At 58.4% G+C, this 23,460-nt stretch overlaps 1 protein-coding gene and 1 long non-coding RNA gene across 6 annotated transcripts; one reads left to right on the top strand and one right to left on the bottom strand.

Moving 5' to 3' along the window:
• Nucleotides 1-5,865: 5,865 nt before the first annotated feature.
• SIK1 (salt inducible kinase 1) lies at nt 5,866-16,147 on the bottom strand. Of its 3 annotated transcripts, none has more exons than XM_060010254.1 (14): nt 16,043-16,147; nt 14,880-15,050; nt 14,282-14,398; nt 11,631-11,694; nt 11,319-11,480; nt 11,057-11,181; nt 10,845-10,968; nt 9,949-10,172; nt 9,563-9,712; nt 9,016-9,138; nt 8,680-8,896; nt 7,903-8,178; nt 6,982-7,213; nt 5,867-6,509 (listed from the first exon to the last, which is right to left on the bottom strand). In XM_060010254.1, exons 2-14 carry the CDS (start codon nt 15,033-15,035, stop codon nt 6,125-6,127), a joined length of 2,355 nt encoding a protein of 784 aa, XP_059866237.1. In that variant the 5' UTR covers nt 15,036-15,050; nt 16,043-16,147; the 3' UTR covers nt 5,867-6,124. The 3 variants fall into 3 exon arrangements, with proteins under 3 accessions (XP_059866238.1, XP_059866237.1, XP_059866236.1); XM_060010253.1 differs by lacking the exon at nt 16,043-16,147 and adding an exon at nt 15,460-15,577 and having other exon boundaries at nt 5,868-6,509; XM_060010255.1 differs by lacking the exons at nt 9,016-9,138; nt 16,043-16,147 and adding an exon at nt 15,460-15,577 and having other exon boundaries at nt 5,866-6,509.
• On the top strand, nt 15,983-21,755 carry LOC132424525 (uncharacterized). 3 transcript variants are annotated; one of them, XR_009519209.1, is made up of 4 exons: nt 15,983-16,098; nt 19,868-19,922; nt 20,317-20,476; nt 21,082-21,755. It is a non-coding gene; the product is annotated as an uncharacterized lncRNA (long non-coding RNA). The 3 variants fall into 3 exon arrangements; XR_009519210.1 differs by having other exon boundaries at nt 16,031-16,148; XR_009519208.1 differs by lacking the exon at nt 15,983-16,098 and adding an exon at nt 18,253-18,424.
• The last annotated feature ends 1,705 nt before the right edge of the window (nt 21,756-23,460 follow it).

Raw genomic sequence — 23,460 nt, 5'->3', positions numbered from 1 at the left:
GAAAGGGCTGAACTAGTGATGCCCACGACACCTGGACGGGTCTGCAGGTAATTCTGTCAACTGAAAACAGCCAAATGGAGAACACACACCGTATGATCCACTCGTGGGAAATTCTAGGAAATGCAGACTAACCCACAGAGATGAGAGCTGGACCCGGGAGAGGGCCCGGGGGCCCTCCAGGTGATGAAAACGTGTGTACTGATTTTGGTGGCCGTCACACCGTCTGTGCCTTGTGGAAGCTCGTTGACTACACGACAGGTGCGTTTCACTGTGTGTCCGTCACAGCTGACTGGCTCTGGGGGCACCTTGTTTCTGGGGGTTTGCAGCCCCTGCTCTCCTCACCGTCTTCAAACCTCAATCCAGTGGCACCTGGAGCCCCCGGCTGCTCACATAACCCTTTGCTGCTGGAGGTGGACACACTCGGTGAAGGAGGAAAGATACCTTCCCCCCCGATTGAACCCCAACCCCCCAAACCTGCTGGGGAAGTGTGGCTGGCCTGGAGCTCGTGGGCCTCATCCCAGCACACGGCTCCTCAAAGACCACGGGGGGAGCGCTGTCCCCGGAGCCTCCTGAGTGATGTGTCTAGTCTTTACAGAAATCACCTTCAAATAAATGAAATGATGATAATTAAAGAGTGAGTCAGACCGAGGCCCAGGAGCTCCCCTGAGGGGAGGGATTGAACATGCTCACTCTTTTTCTCCCCACTCCTCCCCCATCCCACCTCTCCCCCTTCCCACCTCTCCCCCTCCCCCTCCACTGCCCTCCCAGCCTCACAGTAATCAGCTCAGATTCCAGGCCCCTCTGGTTTCCGCCCTCTCCTCTCACCGTCGACAGTAGCCCACAGAGCCAGACCTGGAAAACCTCAGGTGGGCCCGCTAAGACATCTCCACCCTGGATACCCTCTTCAGGAGACCCTGTCAAGGTCAAAGGTCGTGCCACAGGCTGGCGGTGCCCATCCCCCGGCCCCCACCCCACCCCCGTGCGCATCTGGAACTCCCCGCTGTTATTCTGGAAGGAAAACTCATGGGCCAACACTTTTCCTTCCACCCCCAAGCTAGCCAGTTCCTCTAAGGTCAGGTTCAGTCCCCACCTCGGAGGGAGATGAGCCCCGGCTCCCCAGCCAGGAACTTCCCTCACTCTCCGAACCCTCCGACCCCGCCGTCCCTACCGTCTGTGCCCCATCCTCCCCCACAGAAGCCGCTCTCACTCCGAGGTGCCCAGAAAGACTTCCTCCCAAAGAGGGCAGGCTCTGGCCACACACCGTCCCGTGGCCCGGCTGGGAGGGCGCTCCCAGCTCTGGGCAGCAACAGTCACACCGACCATGGCACCTGGCGCCTTCAGGGCGAGGCCTCCTACCTCTGCGGGAGGATTCAGTATTTTCAACACCAGTGTGGGGATGAAAGGGGGCCAAGCCTGGGCCCCCCGGCCCCCTGGCCCTTCCTCCCTGGTGGACACATGCCCTCTGGCTGCGGCGACCCTGCAGGGACCCTGCGGGACACTGCTGGGCGCTCCCGGTGTGCCTGGAGCTGTGCTAAGTGGTTCCCGGGGTGTTTAGTGGTCACACCCCCTAAGGGGCATCACGAGGCACGATGCCCTGAACACAGGAAAGCCGACTAGAGCTGCCCACACACAGATGTGCAGTCGTGTGCTAAGGGACGTGCCAGAGACTGGCTCGGCCCCGCTGCACCCCACACCCCACGCCCCACCAGGAACGCACCCATCCACAGCGTCAACTCCTCGCAAAACACCCGAGAAGGTGGGGTCGTCCAAGGTGCAGAAATGCTGGGAGAGCAAGACGCGGTGGCGGGGCCTCGAGAAGACCCTTCATGCACCGCGAGCCTCGCCGAATCCCACGGCCACTGGCCTCCTGTTCTGGGGGACGGGAAAGTATTCGTGAGCGGATCTGTAAGCCCAGGACAGAGTTCCGACATCCCGTGGGTCTACGTGAGGCTCCCTGCGCCGGGCTCATCTCCAACCTGGGATTTCTAGGAAGTGTTACATCACGAGAACAGTAACACCACCACCACCAATAATAAGAATGGCCACACCATCCGCTCGGAGACAGCAAGCCAGCTCGAGAACAGGGGCTCACTCAGCTGCCGGCTCTTTGCCGAGGGGCCACGCAAGCCCGTCTGTGCTCGGGCCCGTGGGAGTGGGAGTCGGATGAGATATGAGGTCCCCACCAGGAGCTGAGCGTCTGGTTGGGAGCCAAGACACAGGCACGTCAAGTTATTAACACGGCGCAAACACGAAAGCCCAATACGTCAAGAGGCCCAGACGCATCTTGCTTGAGCTCTTCCTGGTTTATAAGACTCTCCGTCCCCAACAGTAAACTGGATTTTCTGGATTTCCCTTTAGTCTTCTCGACAGCAAGCCACAGGGCCTGAGCTCAGTGGCCGAGCCGGCCCCCTCCTAGGTGGGGGGACAGAGGCGCCAGGGCGCAGAGCCAGCTCCGTGGGCCACGCCCCAGGGAGGCCCGAGCAGGGGTGTCCCCTTGGGGTCGCTGAGCTCTCCTGGGGGCACGTCTGACCCGCCCTCCTGCCAGAAGCCGGCCTCACGGCTCAGTCAGTCACTGTGAACCTAGCTCCCGACCTAAGATGCTAAAACTCTTCTTCAGCAAGCCCCCAAACTGCTGAGACGCCCCAGAAAACAGGGAGCCTTCTGCCGGGGGGACTCCTTCCCACGGCCGTGAGGACCCCCGCCGCTCAGCTCCCGTGGGCTGTCGGAAGGGCTCGGCATTTAGGCAACATGCACCGTTATTCCCAGAATGTGTGGAAACAGACTCCGAGCTTCCCCGGGATTCCCCGTGGATCTCACCCTACGGCCGTCTCACTCGCTTGCCCACTCCTGGCCCCTGGAGCCCCTGCTGTCTGCTGTCCACCTCTCAACCTGTCCCCCTGAAAGAATCTTTCTTCTTTTCATCTTGGTTAAATACACATAAAACTTACAATCTTAACCATTTTTAAGTGTACATTTCGGTGGCCTTGGGTACATTCACGTTGTTGTGTAACCATCTGTTGTGTAACCACCATCTGTCTCTAGAACTTTCCGTCTTCCCCAGACTGAAACTCTGCCCCCATGAAACACTCCCTCCCATCCCCCCCGCCAGCCCCTGGCCCCCACCGTCCTGCTGTCTGTCCCTATGAGTCTGGCTCCTCCGGGGACCTCACGTAAGCGCATCATACAATATCTGTCCTTTTGTAACTGGCTTATGTCACTGAGCATAACGTCCACAAGGTTCATCCGTGTTGTAGCAGGTGTCGGAAGGTCCTTCCATTTTAAGGCTGAATAATATTCCATTGTGTGGATGGACCCCATTCTATGAATCCATCCATCCACCGGTGGACACTGGGTTGCTTCGACATTTTGGCTACTGTGAATATGCTGCCGCGAGCGTGGGTGTTCAGGTACCTGTTTGAGACCCTACTTCAGTTCTTTTGGGTCTGTGCCCGGAATTGGGATTGCTGGACGATACGGTCCTTATTTAACTATTGAGGAACTGCAATACTGTTTTCCACAGCAGCTGCACCACAAGCAACGCACAAGAGGTCCAATTTCTGCATCCTTGCAAACACTTTTGTTTTTTTTTTTGATAATGACCATCCTAATGAGTATGAAAGGGTTCAAGAATTTTTTAATCAAAAAAGATTTGCCAGGCATCAAAATGAAGAGAACCTTTGGTCTTCTGGCAGCCCCATCTGCCCTATTGCTAGAAGGTGGTGATGCCAACTTGAAAAGACCAGGAAATAGTTTGGCTGTGAGATTCTTCCAAAGCCTTGATTTCTAGGTGGATTCAGAGAACGTTATGGGTGAAGAGTGAAGCGTGAATGGTGCCCTGGGAGGGGACGAACCAGCTGAAAACACATCTGGGTGTCAAGACACCCAGCCGATTAGCAGAGCTGCCACCTGGGAAGGGGTCTGAGCGCCAGCAGGCCTCCCGCGCCCCCAGCCGGGGCCACCGAGCACCCGTCCCTCCTAGCGGGTCAGGGCTTGGGCCTGCAGCTCAGCTGGGCGCGGGAACTGGCACCTGGCCCTCTTCTCCGAGACCTGAAACTCATCGAACCTGGAGGAAGCAGCTCGGAAGGAAGGAGCCCCCCACAGAGAAGCAGCCGGGGAAGGAGTCAAGGTTTCTTCCCCAAATGTTTTATTTAAATATTAAATTAAAAAACATACATCCACTAATCATTTGGCGTACATCTCTCATGTGAACATAGGAAATAAAATAATTAATTCAGTTATGGTAAAAAACCCAAACTATGTACATCTTCATCGGACGGCGTGGTGCCTCGGGACAGGCTCCCGCGTCCAGTCCGCGGGACAGCGCTGCTGAGAAACCCGCAGCACACGCGTCGCAAACACCGGACACAACACGACACACGTCTTGACGGTGACGGGAGGAAACGCTGAGAGTAAAGTGCTTGTCATGGCTCTGAGGCCTTTGATCAACGGCGTTAGGACAGATGCGTTAAGGAGGGAAGCGGCCTCGGGGGAGTCGACGGTGCCTCCGGAAGGCGGAGGCCGAGGCTGGCGCCCCGGGGCCTCCGGCGCTCTCCTGGCTCAAACCTTCCTAGTCACGGGAGGCTTTGGTGACTCCTTGGCAGCCAGGTGCAAGGACAGTCCTTCGTCCCGCTCCTGGACACAGCTACAGAGCAGCGGCGGCGGGGCCGGCGGGAGCGGGCCACACGCACAGACCCGGGCCGCCTCCCCGGCCTCTGGCGACCCGGCAATCTTTGGCTTCTACACGTGCCACCTTCCCCATTCGGCATCACCTGGGCCTAACACTGCAGGCTGCGAGAGCCGACACGAGCTGAAGGCACCTGCGCTGGTAAAGGGACGGCGCTGACTGGCCACAGGGATGGGGAGGGACGGTCCTCCTCAGTCCAGCGGCCTCTGACGGACCGAGCCGCCACCTGAGTTCACCTGCCAGGTGAGCACGCGCCTGGTCCGCTTGCTGCTGGCCCCGCCTCCACACGGACCTGGTGCCGGAGCTTGGTTACGTTACCAGGGAGGGAAGTTCACACCAGGAACACAAAAACGTAGTAAAAAGTATAAAAAATAAGTAGTGTACGTTTGTCTCCTATGTATACACATGTACAGTGTCCGCTTTAAAAAAGAACAAAGCGTGAACAGCACTGACCTGACCTCTCACTTCATTTTCCTAAAACGGAGGCCCACCAAGCGCAGGGCCCGGACAAGGTGGGCCGTCCCCCGACCGCAGGCGGCCCATCCCTGTCCGTCCCAGCATCACAGAATCGCCATATTGCACGATCCCCACTCCACCCCAAGTCAGTTGTTCTTTTTGGACCCTGATAATGAAATGCATAAAAACTTAATTAGCAGCAGAAATAAGAGGTGCAGGAGGAAGAGACTTCCCCAGCTCCCTCGGAGGTGCCCTGGGGCTCCAGGCCAAGTGACGGGGCGGGGGCGGGGAGCCTCCACCTCGCGGCGCCCCCACCCCAGCCAGGTTCCTCTTTGCAGCCCCTCCGAAGAATCCTGGAAAACCAGCTCCCGAGCAGTTTATAAAACGTCTCCTCTAAAATAAGAAAAACTATCCTCTGGATTCTGATTTCAGGGGAGAGAATTCCAAGAATTTATAGATTATCTTCTCTTGGGCTGGATGTTAGAGCTTTTCAAGAACTGATACGTAAAGCAGAAAGTTCACAGTTTTCAAGTGAAGCCTAAGTGTTCCAGGAAGTGGAGAATTGTGAACTAAAAAAAAACCCACTAACACATGCACGCGCACACACACGCGATGGGGACGCACGGCTCACACCACGGTTTCCTGGGGGCAATCGGCGACCCCCTCCCCACCCCCCCACCCCGTGACCCTGACCACAGCGCTGCCAGCTCCACCCGCTGCCCTCCTCCCGCTTCCCATCCACCCGCCCCAATGACAGGCCCCTGGATTATTATTTTTCTTCAAAAAGTTTCCAGTCCCTACTCGGAGTTACAGCTGCTCAGTGCAAGGGGAAAAAAAAAAAATCAAACAAAATATAAACTAAAAAGCCAAAACACCAAACGTATTGCTTGTTTTCCTGCTGAAAAGTTCTTGGCTTTGAGTCCGGAAACGTCTTCACATACTCTGAAATTATTGCTTCGAGAAGTCACAGCCCGGCCGGGCCCCTCACTGCACCAAGACGAAGGTGCCCGGCGGGCCCGAGGTCAAGTCCTCCATTTCACAGTCCCCCTGGGGCAGCCCCGCGGGTTCCAGGCTCGGGGACAGCGTGGCGAAGCATGGCTGGGGGGCCACGGCGGCAGGGCCGGGGGCCGTGGAGCTGCTGATGCGCAGGTGGGCGTCCAGGAGCTGGGCGGCCGACACCACGTGGGAGCCCCCGGCCTGCAGCAGCGGGGGCGGCAGCAGCAGGCCGGGCCCCAGCCCCAGCTCCTTCCGCAGTCCCGACACGAGGAGGGCGCCATCGCAGGGGGCGAGGACCAAGGGGGCTGGGGGGGGCTGGGCGGCCGGCTGGCAGCCGGGTGGGGCCGCCGGGTGGTGCTGTAACTGGAGCAACCTGGCCAGGCCGAGGGACAGGGAAGGCAGGTCAGTGCCGGCCGGCGCGTGGCTGCCCCCGCCACCCGGCCAGGCTCCCACACGATCGGGTTTCCACCCGCCAGGGCTGAGGGCCCGCCCCGTGGAAGTACGGGCTGGAGCTGCTCGGAACACGCCACTCTGGGCGTGACTCATCCCCTGAGCAATTCCTGGCATTTCATTCCCCGTCTTGCTTTCGTAGCAGCTCAGAGATGCCAACCAGACGTGACATTCTTACCGGCCACCCCCTCCCTCCCCCACTGCGGGCCGATGCTCCCCACCCCCGCCCCCCAGCTACTGGGAAGGAGCCGCACAGATCTCCCCCAGCCTGGGCAGGGCAGCGCTTGTCTGGTTACGTGCAGAAGCGGGAGCTCAGGGGGTAAGGCCGCTCAGAAAAGCCCAAGCCACACGAGCCCTGCCCAGGCCCCGGCGCCAGTGCCACGCGGGCATCTTACCTCTGCTGGTGCAACACCTCCTCCAGCAGGCTCCTGCCCTCCCGGCCGCCAGCCCCGCCGCCGTGCAGGCCCGGGCTCTGTGCGGGCAGCTGGAAGGTGCTCAGGCCGCCCCTCGAGGTCCGGCTGGAGGAGGGCTGGCACACCTGGCGAGCCAGCCCCTTGATCTTGTTCAGCCCCAGAAAGCCTTTGGTCCTCGCGTTCTTCCTCAGCTGCTGCCGAAAGGCTTTCAGCCCTGGGGACAGGCAAAGTCAACAGGTATACGGACCCGTCCACCAGCCCTGGCCTGACGGCCCATCGCTTGCTGGGGCTTCCAGACAGCAGGGGAGTATGCGGGGCCGAGTGGTGTGAACGTGGTGGGATGAGGGGACCCGCACGCCTTCCTACAGGGTCGAGGGGCCCTCTCGTCACCCCATCACTTCACGACAGCCCCTCTCCTGGGGCTGGGACATCAGTCTCTTTTGGGGTTTGGTTTGGGACAGCAGTTCCAGCCCTGAAGCAGCACACGTCTGGGCAGACAGTGGATCCTTCGTGGAAGGAGGGCACGAGCAGTGCAGGGGCCTCGGGAGGGGGCGGGGGCCCCACAAGCCCTGGGAGGTGCCAGGAGACCCCGGCCGCCAAGCATGGGTTGCCTTTGTGGCGGGTGCCTCCCTGACCATCCTCCTCCAAGTCAGGAGCTGATGCCCGCCACCCAAGCATCTCTTGGGCTCTTAGGACCAGCTACTAGAGGCCGTGTGAGCTCATCCTAGAAGCCAGGGTGTCTAGAAGCCGGGCAGCAGCTTCGGCCTGCCCAGGGAGCACAGCTGCTCCACCAGGACCAGCTAGAAGAGGGGTTTGCCACCTGCCGTTAAGGACAAAGTGATGCCCCCCGGGGTGCACACGGGTCTCCCAGGGAAGGCAGAAGTGGCCGAAAGGGGAAGTCACCTTGAGTGAGAGAGGTGTCTGACGCCCTCCGGCCCTCCTGGAAGCTGACGGGGAGCAGGGCGGCTCCTCCCAGGGCCCCCTGCGCCTGCAGCACAGGGGTGGCGGACTGGGTCCCCAGGAGTGGCGAGGCCAGTCTGAGCGGAGAGCAGGCGCTCAGCAGCCCCTGAGCGACCAGGTGTCCGCTGAGCCCAGCCAGGCTGTCACCCGCAGAGGTCAGGCAGCTGTCGGAGCTGGTGCCTTCGGAAGGACTGGCCGCGGAGGGGGAGACAACGATACCTGCAGAGCAGCAGGCGCTGCTGAGGCCAGACGCACCCGGGGACGCCCGACACCCTTTGCAGCAAGTCCAGGTGCTCTGGCCCCGGAGCTTCGCGCCTGCTGCGGCGTCTCCCGGGCCCTCAGATGGCCTGTGGCTCACTGACGGGGCAGACAGCTGTGCCCTCCCCACCCCTAGCCTCAACTCTGGGGGTAGGAAGTCTGCGACAGCCAGATGCCCCCAGAGTCCAGGGAGCCTCGATGGGCAGCACCACGGGGCTGGGGGCGCGGCTACAGCCAACAGGTGGCGCTTGGACCTGGGACACAGAGGGGCCTGGGCCGAGGACCTGCCCTGCTAGCCCCTGAGGGCAGCTAAACCCCACGCTGTCCCTGCCACTCGAGGGCCACCGGCGAGGTCTAAGTATGGTCCCCGTGGCCTCGGGTGATTCAGGAACGGCAAACCCGAAGACGCTGCCCGTCACAGCCCACCCGCCGGGCATGTCCCTGACCCACGGGGACGCTTACATGGAGGGATGCGCGGGGAGAAGCAGGTGGAAACCTCGGCCAGCGTGTGTCTCCGGCCGGTGCTGCCAGGCGGGGGCCCCCGTGCGACCTGCTCCTCGTCCAGGCCCGGGCCCCGCCTGGCCTCCTCGCTGATGGCCGTGTCCAGCAGGCTGCTGGGGGAGACGGAGCGCCACTGGCACACGCCGTGGCAACCGGTGTCCACGGGGAAGAGCGAGGGCTGTGGGGACACACGGAGGCCGGTGACCCCAGCGCTCTGTGAGGCCCGGCCCGGGGCATCACCAGCACTGGGAACCAGACGGGCCCACCCCGGACACCGCCTGCGAGGCGCTCGCACACCTGCAGTGAGCCGTGGAGGTCACAGTCCAGCTCGGCCTGCAGGACAGACTGCCCCAAGGTCTGGGGCTGTGCGCAGAGCAGGGCGGAGCGGAAAGCGTCACCGGGGGGGCCTTCCTGAGGCACCTGGGGGCCAGCAGATGAGGACAGAGGCCGTGAGGGACAGAGGCAGGGGACGACCGCAAGCCACACAGCGTCGCGGAACAGACCGGGCTGGCTTCCCGCTGACTTAACAGGCGTCGGCCGCCAGCTGCGGGCTCAGGACACGTGTGTAGCCCCCTCCAGTGCCTCACCGGCCGAGCGGTGGCACCAGGGGCCGTGAAGGAACAGGGGGTGGTCGGGCGGGGCCTGACCCCCAGCAGAACGGCTGGCACCCCCCACCCCGCTTCACCACACGGGACCCCTGCCAAGTGCCTAACGGGAGGGGGTAGGTGACCTGGGGGCTCAGCCTGCATGCCCTCCCAGCCATGTCCCAGCAGGGTATTCCTAACTTGGGGACACAGTCCAAGGCAGAGACTCGGGGCTGGGTATCGAAGGCACCGCCCCTCACCTCAAATCCGCTGAGGTCCGAGCTCCGGGGCCTCTGTTGCCAGGCGTGGCCGGGGCGGGCCGGCGGCTGGGCGAGCCGGAGCTCCTTCAACCGCTCCAGGAGGAGGTAATAAATGGCAGCGAAGTGGTTGTAGCTGCTGTTCTGCAGCGACTGCGGGCAGAGAAGCGGGGTCAGAGCGCAGCCGGCGGGGGGGCTCCTGAAGAGCCCACCCCGCGCCATTCTGGGGTGGCCAAGAATACCCTCTCCCGTGGGCGAGCCGCCCTTCGATCAGCCGCGCGCCCGTTTTAACCCGGCTGGCGAGCGCCTGCTTCCCCCGTTCGGCGGCCCGCCCCGCCCCCGACCAGGAAGGCGCACCCTCCCCATGGCAGGCCAGGCCGGCGGCGCACCTCCACGGTCCTCTGCCGGTCCACGCCCAGCGTCTGCATGATGCCCAGCGCCTGCTCGTCATAGCTGCCCAGGCTGGAGGCGTAGCCGAGCAAGGAGAAGACGGGGCAGGTGGGCTGCCGCAGGGCGGGGTCGGCCCGCATCCACCTGTGCTCCCAGATCTGGCTGATGGTGATGCGCTTGGTGGGGTCCACGGCCAGCATGCGGCGGACCAGCGTCTCGCAGTCTGGGGGGCAAGGGAGGCGCACTGAGCCCGCGAGGGCCTCCTGCACGCGTGTGCCCAGCGCCCACCTGGGTCCCTGCAGGGGACATGGCTCCCCTGCACGTGGCGAGCAGACAAGTGACCGTCCCAAAGAACGCTGAGGCCGGGAGCAGTGGCCTGGGTGTCACAGACCTGCCGCTAAGGAGGGCCACGGGTCGAGGGATCAGGTCCCTGGGGAACGTGGTCCTAACGTCCACCAGACCGAGCACCACCTAGACTCCCCCACCCTGCTGTGACCAAGCATGTGAGGAAGCAGCTGTCCAACACCTTCCAAAGTGGAAGGGAAAAGCACAGTGTGGGAGGGGTGAGACTCAGGGGATGGGGCCAGCACCCCGAGTGCTGTTGCTGGGCCCCCAGCCAGCTTCAGAGCAGCCGCGTAGGCATCAGCTGGCCCTGTAAGTCGGGCACAGAGAAAGCAGCCAGTGGGTTGGGATTCTCTCGCAGGCATCGAGTAAACACCCCACAGTGACATGGGCCTGGCTCCCAGGCCCGATGGCAGACTCAGAAGACGGTCAAGCAGGCATTTCAGGAAATAAATTCCTCCTCATCCCCCCAAAGTCTCATCCTGGTTACCCAACAGCTCGGGCAGCAGGCTGGTGACCGCACCCGCCCAGAGGAGGCCGGGCACTCACCTACCTCGAGACATGAAGAAGGGGATGCGGAACCGGCCCTCCAGCACCCGCTGCCGCAAGGCCGGCAGGCTAGGCCCGTCGAAGGGAAGAGACCCGCAGACGAGGACGTACAGCACGACACCTAGGCTCTGAGGAGGACCAGACTTGAGTCAGCGCCTGCGCCCCGGTGCCCCCCGAGCACCCGCACCCCCCAGGCACTGCACCAGTGGCTCCTACCCAGATGTCCAGCTGGGGGCCTTCGTACTCCTTCCCCTCGAAGACCTCCGGGGCTGCGTACGGGGGGCTCCCACACCACGTGGACAGAGGCTCTCCTGGCTTATAGAAATTCCCAAACCCGAAATCTGAGAGACAAGGAAACAGGCGATGAAGTTGCAGTGCAAACGGCAGGGCCGCAGTTTCAAAGGCTCGTGCGATACGGCATGGGGCCCCTCACCGGCATGCACCTCCCTCCTGCTGGGCGCGCTCCTGGGCCCCTCACCTGCCAGCTTGATGTCCATGTTGCCGTCCAGCAACAGGTTCTCGGTCTTGAGGTCCCGGTGGACGATGTTATGGCTGTGGCAGTATTCCACAGCTGACAGAATCTGCCAGAACTTCTTGCGGGCTTCACTCTCGCTCAGGTGCCCGGTGGAGGTCAAGTAATCTGAGGACGGACAAAAGGAAGCTATAGCCCCAAATCCAAAGGTCCGGCCGCCGCCTAGGGCACAACGAAAGGATTCTGGGGAGACCCAAACACTGGAGGGGCGATCAGGACATTTCTTTCCCACAGATACTAAGAATCAGCATGGCTTACCAAACATTTCTCCATTTTTTGCGAATTCGGTGACAATGTAAAGCATATCCTTTGTTTCCATAACCTAAAAAAATAAAGACCTAACGTTTAACCACATAAAGGGAACATACCAATGGTATAAATAATCTACTTGAACCCCAGTAAATTTTTAACTTCTCCAGAATGAGCATGTTCGTTATTTTAAAAAAGGAAAGAAAAGAAAATCTTCCGCAATAAAGAGACAAAGGGGATCCCTATTCAGAAAAAGTTTTTTGGGGTGGGATAGGGAGGGTGGGAGGGAGGGAGACACAAGAGGGAAGAGATATGGGAACACATGTATATGTATAACTGATTCACTCTGTTATAAAGCAGAAACTAACACACCATTGTAAAGCAATTATACCCCAATAAAGATGTAAAAAAAAAAAAAAAAGGAAGAAGTTTTTGAAAGTCAGAGGTGAGTTCCTCACTAACCTATCCATCCTGATACACCTCTGCTTCCCAAAAATATCTACTTGTATTGGAACTCTCCTCTATGGTATTTTTAACTCACTTTGCCTCACCCAAAGTGAAGGCTCTGCAGGCCCCAGCAGTAAGAGATGGCGAGAGTTCTGTGAGGCCTTTCTTCTAGAAGCCTAGCAGGCAACAGATTATCCAAGCCAGGGCCGGCACGAGCTGAATAATAGATAACAAATTCCCCGCCCCACTTGCGTTACTGACCTGATACAGGAGGCCGTGAGAGGCCAGCTTTGCCAGGTAAGCTACAAAAGACTCCTCGCCTACAGCAAACTCCTCGGCGTGTGTGTCAATAACAAGAGCCAATGTCAAACACACCTCAGAGGTTCATTTACTGATCGAGAATTTTATTTCACGATGAAAAAAAATTTTAAGATTTTAAAACATAACTAATTAAGAAAGGAGGTCAAATTCAAATCTTTGGTACTGAAAGGAGTAAAACAAACTCATGTCTGTGTATTTTAAAATATTTCAGAGGGACACAGAATACATCTTTACAGAAAAAGATCTCTTCAGGGTCCAAAATATAGTTATTCCCTTAAAAAGGCACTTTAAAGACAACTGCCTCGAGCCACAAATCTAACAAGAAAAGCCAACACAATGCAGTTTCGCTACACTAGTAACTACCCTTGCCCTGGACGTGTGCGGTAGAGTGACATGCTGCAAGTTTATCCCTTTCCTCAATTTAAAAAAGAGACAGAGAAAGAATTACGAGTCAACGTGTTTGAAGTTTTAAAAAAAACCTCGAGGAAAGAGCTGAAGCGTCTCATGGAGGTTCTGGGGACTGGGCCAGGGGAAGAAAATTAGACACTAGTGTCAAAACCAGAGCCATAACAATCGCTGCTACCCACTGAACCCTGTCTCCAAACAGTTAAAACAGCTCATGGAATGATGAGAAAATTCACCCCCAGAAAAGACCTCTACCGTCTGGCTCACTGGGCTCCTCCCGCACAGGGTCAGCGGAGGACAGGAAGATGAGGAAAGCTCTGGCTCATCCCCCTTGTCAAAGTCAGAGACAGACAGGCTTCAGCCCACTCCTGTGGAAACAGGCTGGGCACATTGCTCAGGCACTGACATCAGTGACCATGGAGGAAACATCTTATCTCGGCCTGACTCAAAAATGACAACAGAAACAAAACACGAACTGGAGTGCACGTGACTCGATCTCGGCACTTAACGATGCTGAGTAAACTGTCATTAGAGGAACACGAGCCCCATGACTCCACCTCATCCTTCACCGTAACCCAGGGCAGCAGCCTCCCCGGGGGGTCATTTCAACCTCAGTCCTCTCCCCTGCCACACTGTACAGCTTCGCCTTGCCAAGGGCACACACACATCCCCACACCGTCCCATATTCATCTCGGATCCACAGGGTTTCGTGAGAATCGTCAAAAGGAGCTTACACCCAACACAACTGGGAGTAATATCAAACATTTGCAAAGAACTTATCCTTCTGCAAGTAGAACCGAGTTCATTTTGCAGAAGCACCTGGCTAAGTAAGAGATTCCTTTGCTGTCCTAATTAAATCAGCACTTAGTTTCCAAAGATACAATTTTTTAGTTTCAAGGAAGAACAAAAAGCAAACCAACAGACGGACAGGGTGAGGCACGTTCTTAAAGCAGATTAGACGGCAAGTTCCTTTTGCTCTCACCGCAGCAAAGGTACCTCATCTCTCCATTTTTGATGGAAGGGTTGAAACGGGATAGACAAATGCTCACTGCAGCCTTTGCGCAGATAAGTTTACGAAAACTGGTAAGAGCAGCTGGTTTTAAAGATTAATAATTATCTGCAAAGGCAGAAGAGTCTAGTTTCACTCAGATTCGTCCCTTCACACTAAATGGTTGACTTGCGGCAATGCAGAGATCTAGTTGTTTGTTTTCATAGTAAATTTAACAACCGACCTCCACGCATTCAAAACTGGAATGAGTAACACTACCAAACAAAACTTTAATGAAGCAAATCTGAATTATGATCCAAGAGCAAGAAAATAATTGCACAGCTTACAGAAGTCAATCTGTTCACCTTATACAATCAACCCCCTGACTCCTACAAACACCCAAAAAGAGGGGCAACCTTCAGAGACTTAAGTTGTTGAAAATTAAAAAAATGATACACTTTGCCAGAAGTAACAGTGGAAGGCAAACTTGCGTCCTTACCTGATAAAGCTTTATGATATGAGGATGACTCAGAAGCTTCATGATCTGAACTTCACGGTATATTTTTTCCAAATTGCTTGAATCTAATCGTGTCTTGTCGATTATTTTTATTGCAACCTACAAATTTTTAATAGATAAAGGATATTTTGTTTGAAAAAGAAAACCCCTCTCATTTAAGCGAATTTACACATTTCATTTTCTGTAGGTTAATTTCTAAAACACTTTATGTCCCCAAAGGTCACAAAAAGTTAGGGAGGAAAATAACGGAAGTAACCATTAATATTACTTAAAAAGCCAAAGATCAATAAATGTCCTAAGTGTCTGCAGGCTCACTTTTCAGGGCTCCAGCTGCGCTCCTAGGTTATTTGCTCATTACCCTATTTGCTGTCCCCCAATATTTGTACAAATTATGCATAATCATAATATAAAGCATTTTTTTCCTTTTCCAAACTAAAAACTGTCAGCGTTTAGACATTAGGACGAAGGACCCCACAAGCTGGGATTCCACCAGCTTCCCCTGCTCCGGGGAGGGGGGGTGTCCACCCGCAGAGGGTGCACCCCCGGAGGGTCCACCCCGGGGTCCCGCCGCCCCACGCACCTGCGTCTTGGTAACTCGATGCCGGGCCAGCTTCACCACCGCGAAATTGCCCTTGCCCAGGGTCCGCTCGATGTCGTAAAAGCCCACCCGGAGAGGTTTCTGCTGTCCCTGGCCCGAGCCCGCGGGGGCCGCGCTCAACTCCGACATGATCACCATGGCTCCGGGCCGCACCTGCGGGCGGGGGGCGCGCTCAGCTCGGCGCCGGCCGGCCCGAGCCCAGGTCCCCCGGCCCGCCGGGCGCGCGGACCCGCTGCCACCCGCCCCCGCCGGCGACCGGCTCCACAGCGACCCCGGATTCCGGGAACCCCTTGGGACGTGCGCCCCGCTCCCACGCCCGCCGCCCGCGCTCGGCTCGGCTCGGGCTCCCGGTCCCAAGCCCTGCGGGGCGCGTGGATCGCCGCTCGCGCTCGGCTCCGTCCCGAAACCCGGACCCCCTCTCCCACGCCCCCCTACGCCGCCAGCCTCACCACAAAGCGGAGCCCGGTGGCGGCGCCCCGGCCCGCGACCCCCGCGCGCGCACCTGCGGGGCCGCGGAGTCCGCAGCCCCGAGCCCAACGGCGGCCGCCTGCCCGCGCCTCACCTCCGCCGCCCTCGGAGCGCCGAGGTCGGGACGCCGCTCGCTCCGCGGCCCCCGCCCCCCGCTCGGCCGCTCGCGCTGCCCGGCCGCCCGCTGCTCGGCCGCCTGCCGCCCGGGCCGCGCCGCATGTCAGCTCTGAGCCGAGCGCCGGGCTCTCTGGCCGCACGCGCCGCCAGCCCCGCCCCGGCCCGCCCGGCCCCGCCCCCACCACGCCCCCACGCCGCCGGCCCCGCCCACGCCGCCGCCGCCGGATTGATACATCCCCATTGACGTCCTTCTGACGCCGGAGCGACGCGCGGCCGAGCGCCAGGCGGAGGGAGAGCGCGAGATCGGGCCGTTGCCAAGAGACTGGCGGCTCTGACGCGCGCGCTGATGAGGCCGTCGCCACGGCGACCGCGGGGTGGTGACGTCAGGGACGCCGGCCGCCCGAGGCCCGCCCGCCAGCGCCCGCGTTCCCGCCGGCGCGCGCCCGCTACCGGACGCCGCGGGCGCTGCGGGCGGCTTAACCCTTTCGTCCCCGGGCGCAGCCTTCCCTCCTGCACGCGCGCGCACGGCCGCTTTCGCCCAGGTCCCCGTCGTCTCGCACCCTGACAACAGGCTTGGTTCTAGCGCGGTTCCGAAACTCCCTGAAGTGCAGCACAGGTGCGGCTGCGTCCTCTTCAGCCTTCTACTCCAGGTTCCTCATTATCAGGGTACGGGTTTCATGTGTCCCCCAGTTTCCGTTGGAAGTGCTCGGCCTTGGCGCCTCTATTAGGAGAAGTACCAGGTGGGGCCCGGGAAACCTCACAGAGTCGCAGAATGGGCCATACGGGCTGCAGGTGACAGCAGGCCAGCTCCCACACCCCAAATTGGCCACCCAGGCCCAGAGGGGAGCTGCCACCCACCAGGGGCCCTCCGGAGCGTGGCAGCTGCATGCATGGAGGACCTGGGCAGCCCACTTCGATTACTCTTGCCTCGTAGGAGCCTCAATTGTTTAGGAAGTTAGAAACGTCCACACAGGAAAGCTGGCCAGCATCTCTGTAACCTACGCCCGCGCGGGGCGTGGGGACGGCCCGAGTGCTGTGAGCCCCCAGGCCGGGGCGCAGGTAGTTCTGGGTCCTCACGCCTGGCCTGGCCCCGCCCCACCCAGGACGGGGCGCGGGAGGGGTCACGTCTGCGGTCAGAAGCCAGCAGGTGACTGGAGGCAGCTCTTTGCAGTGGAGCTCCTCACTGTGATGGAGGAAGGGCCCAGTGGGCTGATTTCCGGGGTGACCAGGTCCAGGTGGGAATGGACCCCACGCAGCAAGGCCTTCAGGTTCTTGGGACCAGAGTATTAGGAAACCCAGTTAGCAGCACCCTCACTAAAGGTCGCGCCTTTGACTCAACTCGTCCAGATGAGGAAAGCGCCCTGTCCCTTGGGGAGGGGGAGCGCCTCCCAAGAGGGCCAACAGGCGGGGTCAACAGTGGGCGAGGACCTCACCCCTGGCGAGGCTGGACACTGCAGTTCCCCCGTGGTCTCCGTTTCTTTTGTCCACTGCCGCGTCCACCATGCTGTTTCCCCAGAAATGCGGGGGCGTGAGGGGTGGGGACCTGTGCCCTCAGGACCGAGGTGCCCGCAGCCTGGTCCCCGCTGGAGAGGAGGGTATGAAATGGCCGAGGGTGACAATTTCCACTGGCATCACCGCTCACTGCATGTTCCTTTATGCCTCACCAGCAAAGAAGATGTTTTCTAAGAGAAGACGGAAGGTATGGAGAATGGCATTTCTTAAATATTAGGAAGGCAGCACTTTTGAGATTTAAATTCTGCATCTAGCCTGCAATCATTTTTACCTCGTGTTAAATAAAAGTACCACGTCAGAGGAGGGGCTGGGAGCGAGTTAAGTGAAATGGATACAGAACTTAGACACCTTCTCGGGAGGCTGCCTGGCGAGGGCGCCTGGTGGAGCGGGGATGCCCTTCTACTGGTGACCGATTGCAGGCCTGGGCAAATATTTCCCATCACCCCCTCCCTGGGCAGTTGTGTGTGGGTTTAATTTGTTCTGAAAGTCCTTTCAAGGACACAAATAGTCCCAGAGCTTTCTTTAGTCTTTCAAAAGTGCCTTCGTTATCTGTCCCAAGTTTATCCATAGAGATTTTGGAGGAATATTTTTTACTTCCTTCAAGCTGAGTAGTTTACAACTGCTTTCCTCTCCTTCGGGGGGTCCCAGCACCCTGCTGATCTCTTCCTAGGAGAATGACACGCAGAGTGAAGAGACTAGGACCTGAATGCGCTCACCTGCTGTCCCTCGTTCTGTGACTTACGAGCTTTTCTCAGGCTCATCCAGGTGACACCCAGCAAGCCGGCCCCTCCAGCCCCTCACCCACCCGCCCCAGATGTAGCCAGAGTCTTCGGAAAGGTCGTAGATGTTTGCGAACGCCTGGCTGGCTGTTTGGAAACATTTTGTCAGTGCGGAATAGGAACTGCAGGCAGAAGAGCCGAAGCTGCCTCCCCAGAGCGGGTCCCTGGACCCAGGCTCATTTCACCTGCTCCCAGCCCTTCCTGAGGGTCCCACCATCTGAACAGCCCTGCGCGGGCTGTGGCCATTCTCCAGCCCCTGGGCGGCGAGCCTGCTCTTTGGACAATGCAGGCAGGGCAGAGGAAAAGGCAGACCTCAGAAGGGCTGTCATCCCACAGTGGGGTTCCTCCCGGCACCCCTGTGAATTGGCTGCTACCGAGCCTGTTTCCCAGGGCCTTTAGTTGTTGCTTGTCCCCTCAGCCCCTGGAGGCTGTAATTCCTTCCAGAATGCTTGCTTTATTTTCACGTTTCTAGTCTTCCATGCTGTGTACACAATACGAGGAAAAGAAAACACTGCGTGTGTGCTTCTACGGGCATAAGAAAGTGACCTGAGCAATTCTGCACCTAACCTAGTGGAAGAAAGACTCTCAAAGTCTGCAAGAATGGTACCATAGACATAGATATAGATATCACTGCAGATTCGGGAGAAAACAGTAAGTCAGGTTTCTTTTCCATTTGGAATTTCTTAAGCCTGTCTTAGAACTGCAGTGTTTCTGGAATTCATCTTACTGTTTCTAGATCTTGAGCCTGCAGACCCCATCAACAGGTCTCTTTAAACATTCACAGGTGTGCCCACCTTGTCCCCGGTGGGTGTCCTAAACCTGCTCCCCTCCATGACTAAAGGTGGGGGGACGCCAGCGTCCCTCTCCGGGTGGCTTTCCCCTGGTCACCGAGAGTACGACAAGGCACTTTTCTTTCTTGCCACCCTTCTCCTAGGTACTGAAGGCCCTTGTCTGTCCTCCCGGCTCTGTTTCCCTTGGTTTTATGTGGTTCGTTGAGGGCATTAGCCCAATGATTGCAGGCCTCAGGGAAAATGGTCAGCCGCCAGCAGCGTCCGTGGGCCTCAAGGGCGGCCCTGGTCCCTTCTGCTGCGTCTGTAGAGCCTGAGACAGACACGCTTACAGACACGCGGGCACTGCGTCTGGGAGTTACGACCCCTGGCCTGGGGTCCAGGAGGCGCGGGGAGAACCCAGCTGTTCTCAGGCCAACTCAGCAGCTTGGGTGAAGCAGCTGTCCAACGCCGCCAAGCGTGTCAGCCTCCCACAGCTCCGCCTCCCACGCGTGGGATGCCTTTGCTCCGTGACTGCCGTGGCCATGGCCGTATTCCTCAGTCCAGGCTGTCCGCAGGCTGGGAGAGAAGGAATCCTGGTGCTGGGCATGTTGGGCCTGGGCTGGAGGTGTCGGGGTTCTGGAGAGGCAGCCATGGGACGGGCAGGGAGGATTTCCAGCACTCTGGGTTTCATAGGCACAGCGGCCGGAGCTTCCTATTCACAGACCAGCTGGCCCCGGGACCCCAAGTTCTAGGCTTTCTCTTGCCATCTCTGTTCCTGTCACCACTGAGGAACGGTGTGCCTAATGGGCTGGTCACGGTTGATACTGCACCTGAGGCCTCGACAGGCCTTGGGGTGTCTGGCTCCCTGGCCCGTGTTCTGAGCCCAGGGAGCCAGGGGTGGGCTGCAGGGGGCGAGGTGGGCAGCAGAGAGCCAGCAAGGGCCAGACGGAGGCATCGCGTTTACTGGGGGGGCTCGTGAGAAAAGCAACATCAAGGTTCCTGGCAGGGGTGGTCACGGGTCGTGACAGCACACCCACAGTACCCGCTGTCCTCTGGTGGAGGGAAGGGCATTCAGGAATGCCGGAGGTTCCCGCCGTTGTACCTGCGGCATCGGCCCGTCAGGAAGAGGAGCCCCACCCCTCCACGCTGCGGAGCAGAAGCCCCTGGGTGTGGGCCTCCTTCCTGCGGGGCCGCACAGAGCACCCCGACTCCTTCTGGGAGACGTCAGACTTCTAAGGGGTGGTTCAGCTACTTGTCTCTGGGGCCCCCACTGGCGTCAAGCACGCTGTACTGGCCTTTGTGTTACACTTCACTCATTCCCCAGATCCGTGAACTTCTACTCTTCGCAAGAACCGTGCTAGGCGCTGCCAGGAGCACAGGTGAGCTTTGTGACAGGCTGGTAGGGACCGCGGGAAGGGAAGGGCCAGGTGAGAGAGAGGCGAGGCGGCCAGGCATGCCAGGGCCAAGGGAGTCACCCACCAGCGCCCACCCAGGCCCGTGAAGCGCCTACCGTGTGCCCTGCGCTCCCTGGGGCTGTGAGCACAATGGGAGGAGAACAGACGAGATGCCTTCCCCCGAGGGCCACCATCCGGCTGAGGAGACAGACGATAAAGACCAGACGGGGGTTGGGGGGCTGGGGGGAGGCTGGGGGGGGATGGGTAAGAAGCTTTCGGAAGGCAGCCACTGGGAGGAGGAAAAGAAGCCAGGGTGATGGAACAGAGTGGTCTGGCCGGAAAGTGGCCGTACACGGGGGGCTCCTCCTGTTTCTGCCAGAGAGAAGGCAGAGGGTGTGGACCCAAGGGCGGGAGGCCGAGAGGACCAGCTGACGTGGGGAGGAGAGGAGACAGGAGATCCGGACCAGCTCCAAGACGGACGTGGCGGAAGTACTGGAATCGTTGAGGGTCCATTCACCAACGATCGCCCAAACAGTTGTGTGAGTTTTCTCTGGAGGTGCTCAGATGAGGACGGGTGTGGCGTAAGTGGGTATGTGGGCTTACCCGGGGTTGAGGCACTGCGGGGTGAAGATTATGATGGGGACAGAGGTGAGGATGAGGGGGAAAGGAGTTTGGGATGATGCCTGGCAGTGAGTCCGGTCTGGAGTGTGGCTTCCAAGCTGGGGAGGAGGGATGGGGACAGGAAGTGGGGGCGCATCCCTGGCGACAGGTCCTGACGGCTCTGAAAGTCTAAGCAGTTTGCCCATTCCGGACCTTGGGGGAGAAGTGAAGGACCCCCCCACCCCCGTTCCGGGAGCAGGTTCCCAGGGTGAGCCAAGAGAGGGATGGGCAGTGACGGACAGGCCAGGGCCCCAGCTCTCCCTATGGCTTCCAGATGGATCCCCGGCAATTTCAGCGGCATCAAGTGAGAACCAGATCAAGGCTCCCTGAGCAGCGTGGTCTCTTCTGATAAAGACTTTGTTTTTTTCTAAATATAAACATCAATAGAAAACTCAGTAGGAAATTTAGAAAATACAGAAGTATGTAAAGACAAAACCGAAAAACCCTGGCAGTGCTGCTGACAGTTTGATATTTTTCCATGCAGTCTTTTTATAAAAGGATCGAGATCCTTCCGTGTATGATGCACCTCCTGCCCGTTTCGCCAGCCCTGCGGAGGAAGCCTCTTGCCAGGTCATTAAACCACCATCAGAGTCACGCCTGGAATTCCACGATGGAGGAGGCTGTACCGTCCCCGATTTAACCCCCTGTTGTCCCCCTCCCCCATGCCAACATCTTGGTCACTCTGACAAGCCTTTCTGCTCACATTCTCCAGGAGACTTCCTTGGAGATGCCATGGCTGTCTGAGAGGCATCCGGGGTCCCGATTGGACACCTGGCCCAGCCTGCTCAGGACAGCACAGCCCCGGGGAGGAGGGTGGTACCTGGTGGCCAAGAGCAGACTCTCAGAAACCGAGGGCTCCCAGGCGGTCCTGGAGACCCGCAGGCTCAGGCCACCACAGCAGGGCTTGGGGGCTGTGGGAAAGGGAGAGGCCTCATCCCCCGGTTGCCAAGGCGACGCGGAAGCCTCTGATTGCCCAGGAGGACCCGTGGCTCAGCATCGGGCTTTTTCAGTACAGCCTACAAAGGTGTTTTCGTTCATTCTGACCTGGTTTTCATGGATTTTGGTATTGTTGTGTTGTTTGTTTAAAAAGACAACACGTGGACTTACGTCATGAAGAGGCAAAGACGTCACTGGCATCAGCTAATAAAAATGATCATAAACTCGTCCCCAGACTGAGCACGCGTAATGACACCTGACAGGTACAGTGTGACACCTAATGAGCCGTGCGAAGGCACAGGACGTGGACGAAGTGGGACGAGGTCCCGTGGCATCAGCACAGGCTGGTAGGGACCGCGGGAAGGGAAGCACACCACTGTCGAGCTCGCATCTGCTCGGTGGTTCCCGCTAAACCGGAAAACCAAACTTCGGTGGGAAAAAAGCGAAATTTTCGTGTACGACATAGCTCAGTCTAAAACCCCTCAGAACGGGTGAGAGTTTTAAATAGGGCAGAGCCTTTCAGGGTGCCTGGACCAGGAAGAAGGTCCAACCAGCACTGCCTCAGGGCCAGGAATCTCTGGGTCACCCCAAGGCCTCAAAGGAGGTTTCCAGAACCTTCTTCGCATAGATAAACCACAGACCAGAAGTCAGCAGGCAGGGTGTGAAGACCTGGGCCACCAGCATTGGAACCGCCCAAGTCTCAGATCCCCAAACCAGCTGGGTGTCCTTCCGTTTTCTCAGAATGGGCGTGCAGGTGCACGAGGATGCCATGGGCCACCTCCTGGTTTCCCTCGGCAACATCTGACAGCAGACATGGGATGGTCTATGATGATGTGAGGTATTGGGATCATGTAGGATCCGAAAGAAGTTTAAGCACCTAAAAAAACAGAGGAAGGGCTAGAGGCCTGGGCATTCCCAGCCCACTTCAGCATTTGTTCCCCTCGGACAGAGGGACTCCCAAGTGCTCTCAGGGCGAGTCCGCCTCTGTCCAGGCCTGCAGGTACACGCAGAGTCCTGGGCTGACTTGGGACCCGGTTGAAGCCTCTTTCCTTGTTGTCCATGGTGACACGCAGAGCTGGCTGCAGGACCGGGGACCAGTCAGCGTCACGGCATCAGGGCAGTGGCGGGAGCTGGGCTCTGTCAACTCTGACAATTTTATTTATCTTATTTTTATTTATTTATTTACTTTGGCCACGCAGCGTGGCATGCGGGATCTTAGTTCCCTGACCAGGGATTGAACCCGGGCCCCCTGCAGTGCAAGTGTGGAGTCTTAACCACCGGACGGCCAGGGAAGTCCCAGCTTTGACAATTTTATATCTTGTTTTTTCTATTTATATAAAGGGAATTTCTCTGTGTCATATTATTTAAAGACGTTATCTTCAGCGTTTGATATTCCATTCTGTCTACTATTTATTTCACACTTCCATTTATTTAACATTTCACCTATTTTCAGACATGTGTTGTTTTTACACAAGCTATGTGGCTTTAAACAACAGCAATCCATTCTCCCACAGTCTGGAGGCCGGCGGGCTGGGATCAAGGTGTGGGCAGGGCCGGGCCTCCTCCTGAGGCTCGAGGGGAGGGTCCTTCCCGCCTCTCCCAGCTCCTGTCAGCTCTCAGCAACGCTTGTCATTCCTTGGCTAGCCACAGGTTTTTCTCTTCTGCTTGGCGGCATCGTGACACCCGGAGAGCGTGGCCTGACAAAACCTTCTGATGTGACATTGTTATGCAATGATCCCGTAGAGCAAGGGTGCCACGGCAGCGAGCGACACAGCCCAAAGGCAGTGTTTGGCCTCCAGGAAAAAAAAATCCACAACGATAAATAAAAGAAAAATACGTGCAAGAAAGATGTAAAGGACTAAATGTCCTTACTACGTAAAGAATTCTCAGAGTAAATAAGAAAAGCACTCACCCTACTAGGGGACTT

This window comes from Delphinus delphis, chromosome 4, assembly GCF_949987515.2.
Source record: "Delphinus delphis chromosome 4, mDelDel1.2, whole genome shotgun sequence".
Classification (NCBI taxonomy): Eukaryota; Metazoa; Chordata; class Mammalia; order Artiodactyla; family Delphinidae; genus Delphinus; species Delphinus delphis.
The sequence above is the reverse complement of the archived record's forward strand: the minus strand, read 5'-3'. Positions and strand labels throughout refer to the sequence as shown.

Excerpts from the sequence above, each read along its gene's own strand:
- SIK1 (XM_060010254.1), bottom strand. The coding sequence starts at position 15,035 with ATGGTGATCATGTCGGAGTTGAGCGCGGCCCCCGCGGGCTCGGGCCAG. Across the intron at positions 14,399-14,879 it reads ATCGAGTTACCAAGACGCAG|GTTGCAATAAAAATAATCGA; the intron begins GTGCGTGGGGCG and ends AAAAATTTGTAG. Across the intron at positions 7,214-7,902 it reads AGACACCTCTCTCACTCAAG|GGCTGAAAGCCTTTCGGCAG; the intron begins GTGACTTCCCCT and ends GCCTGTCCCCAG.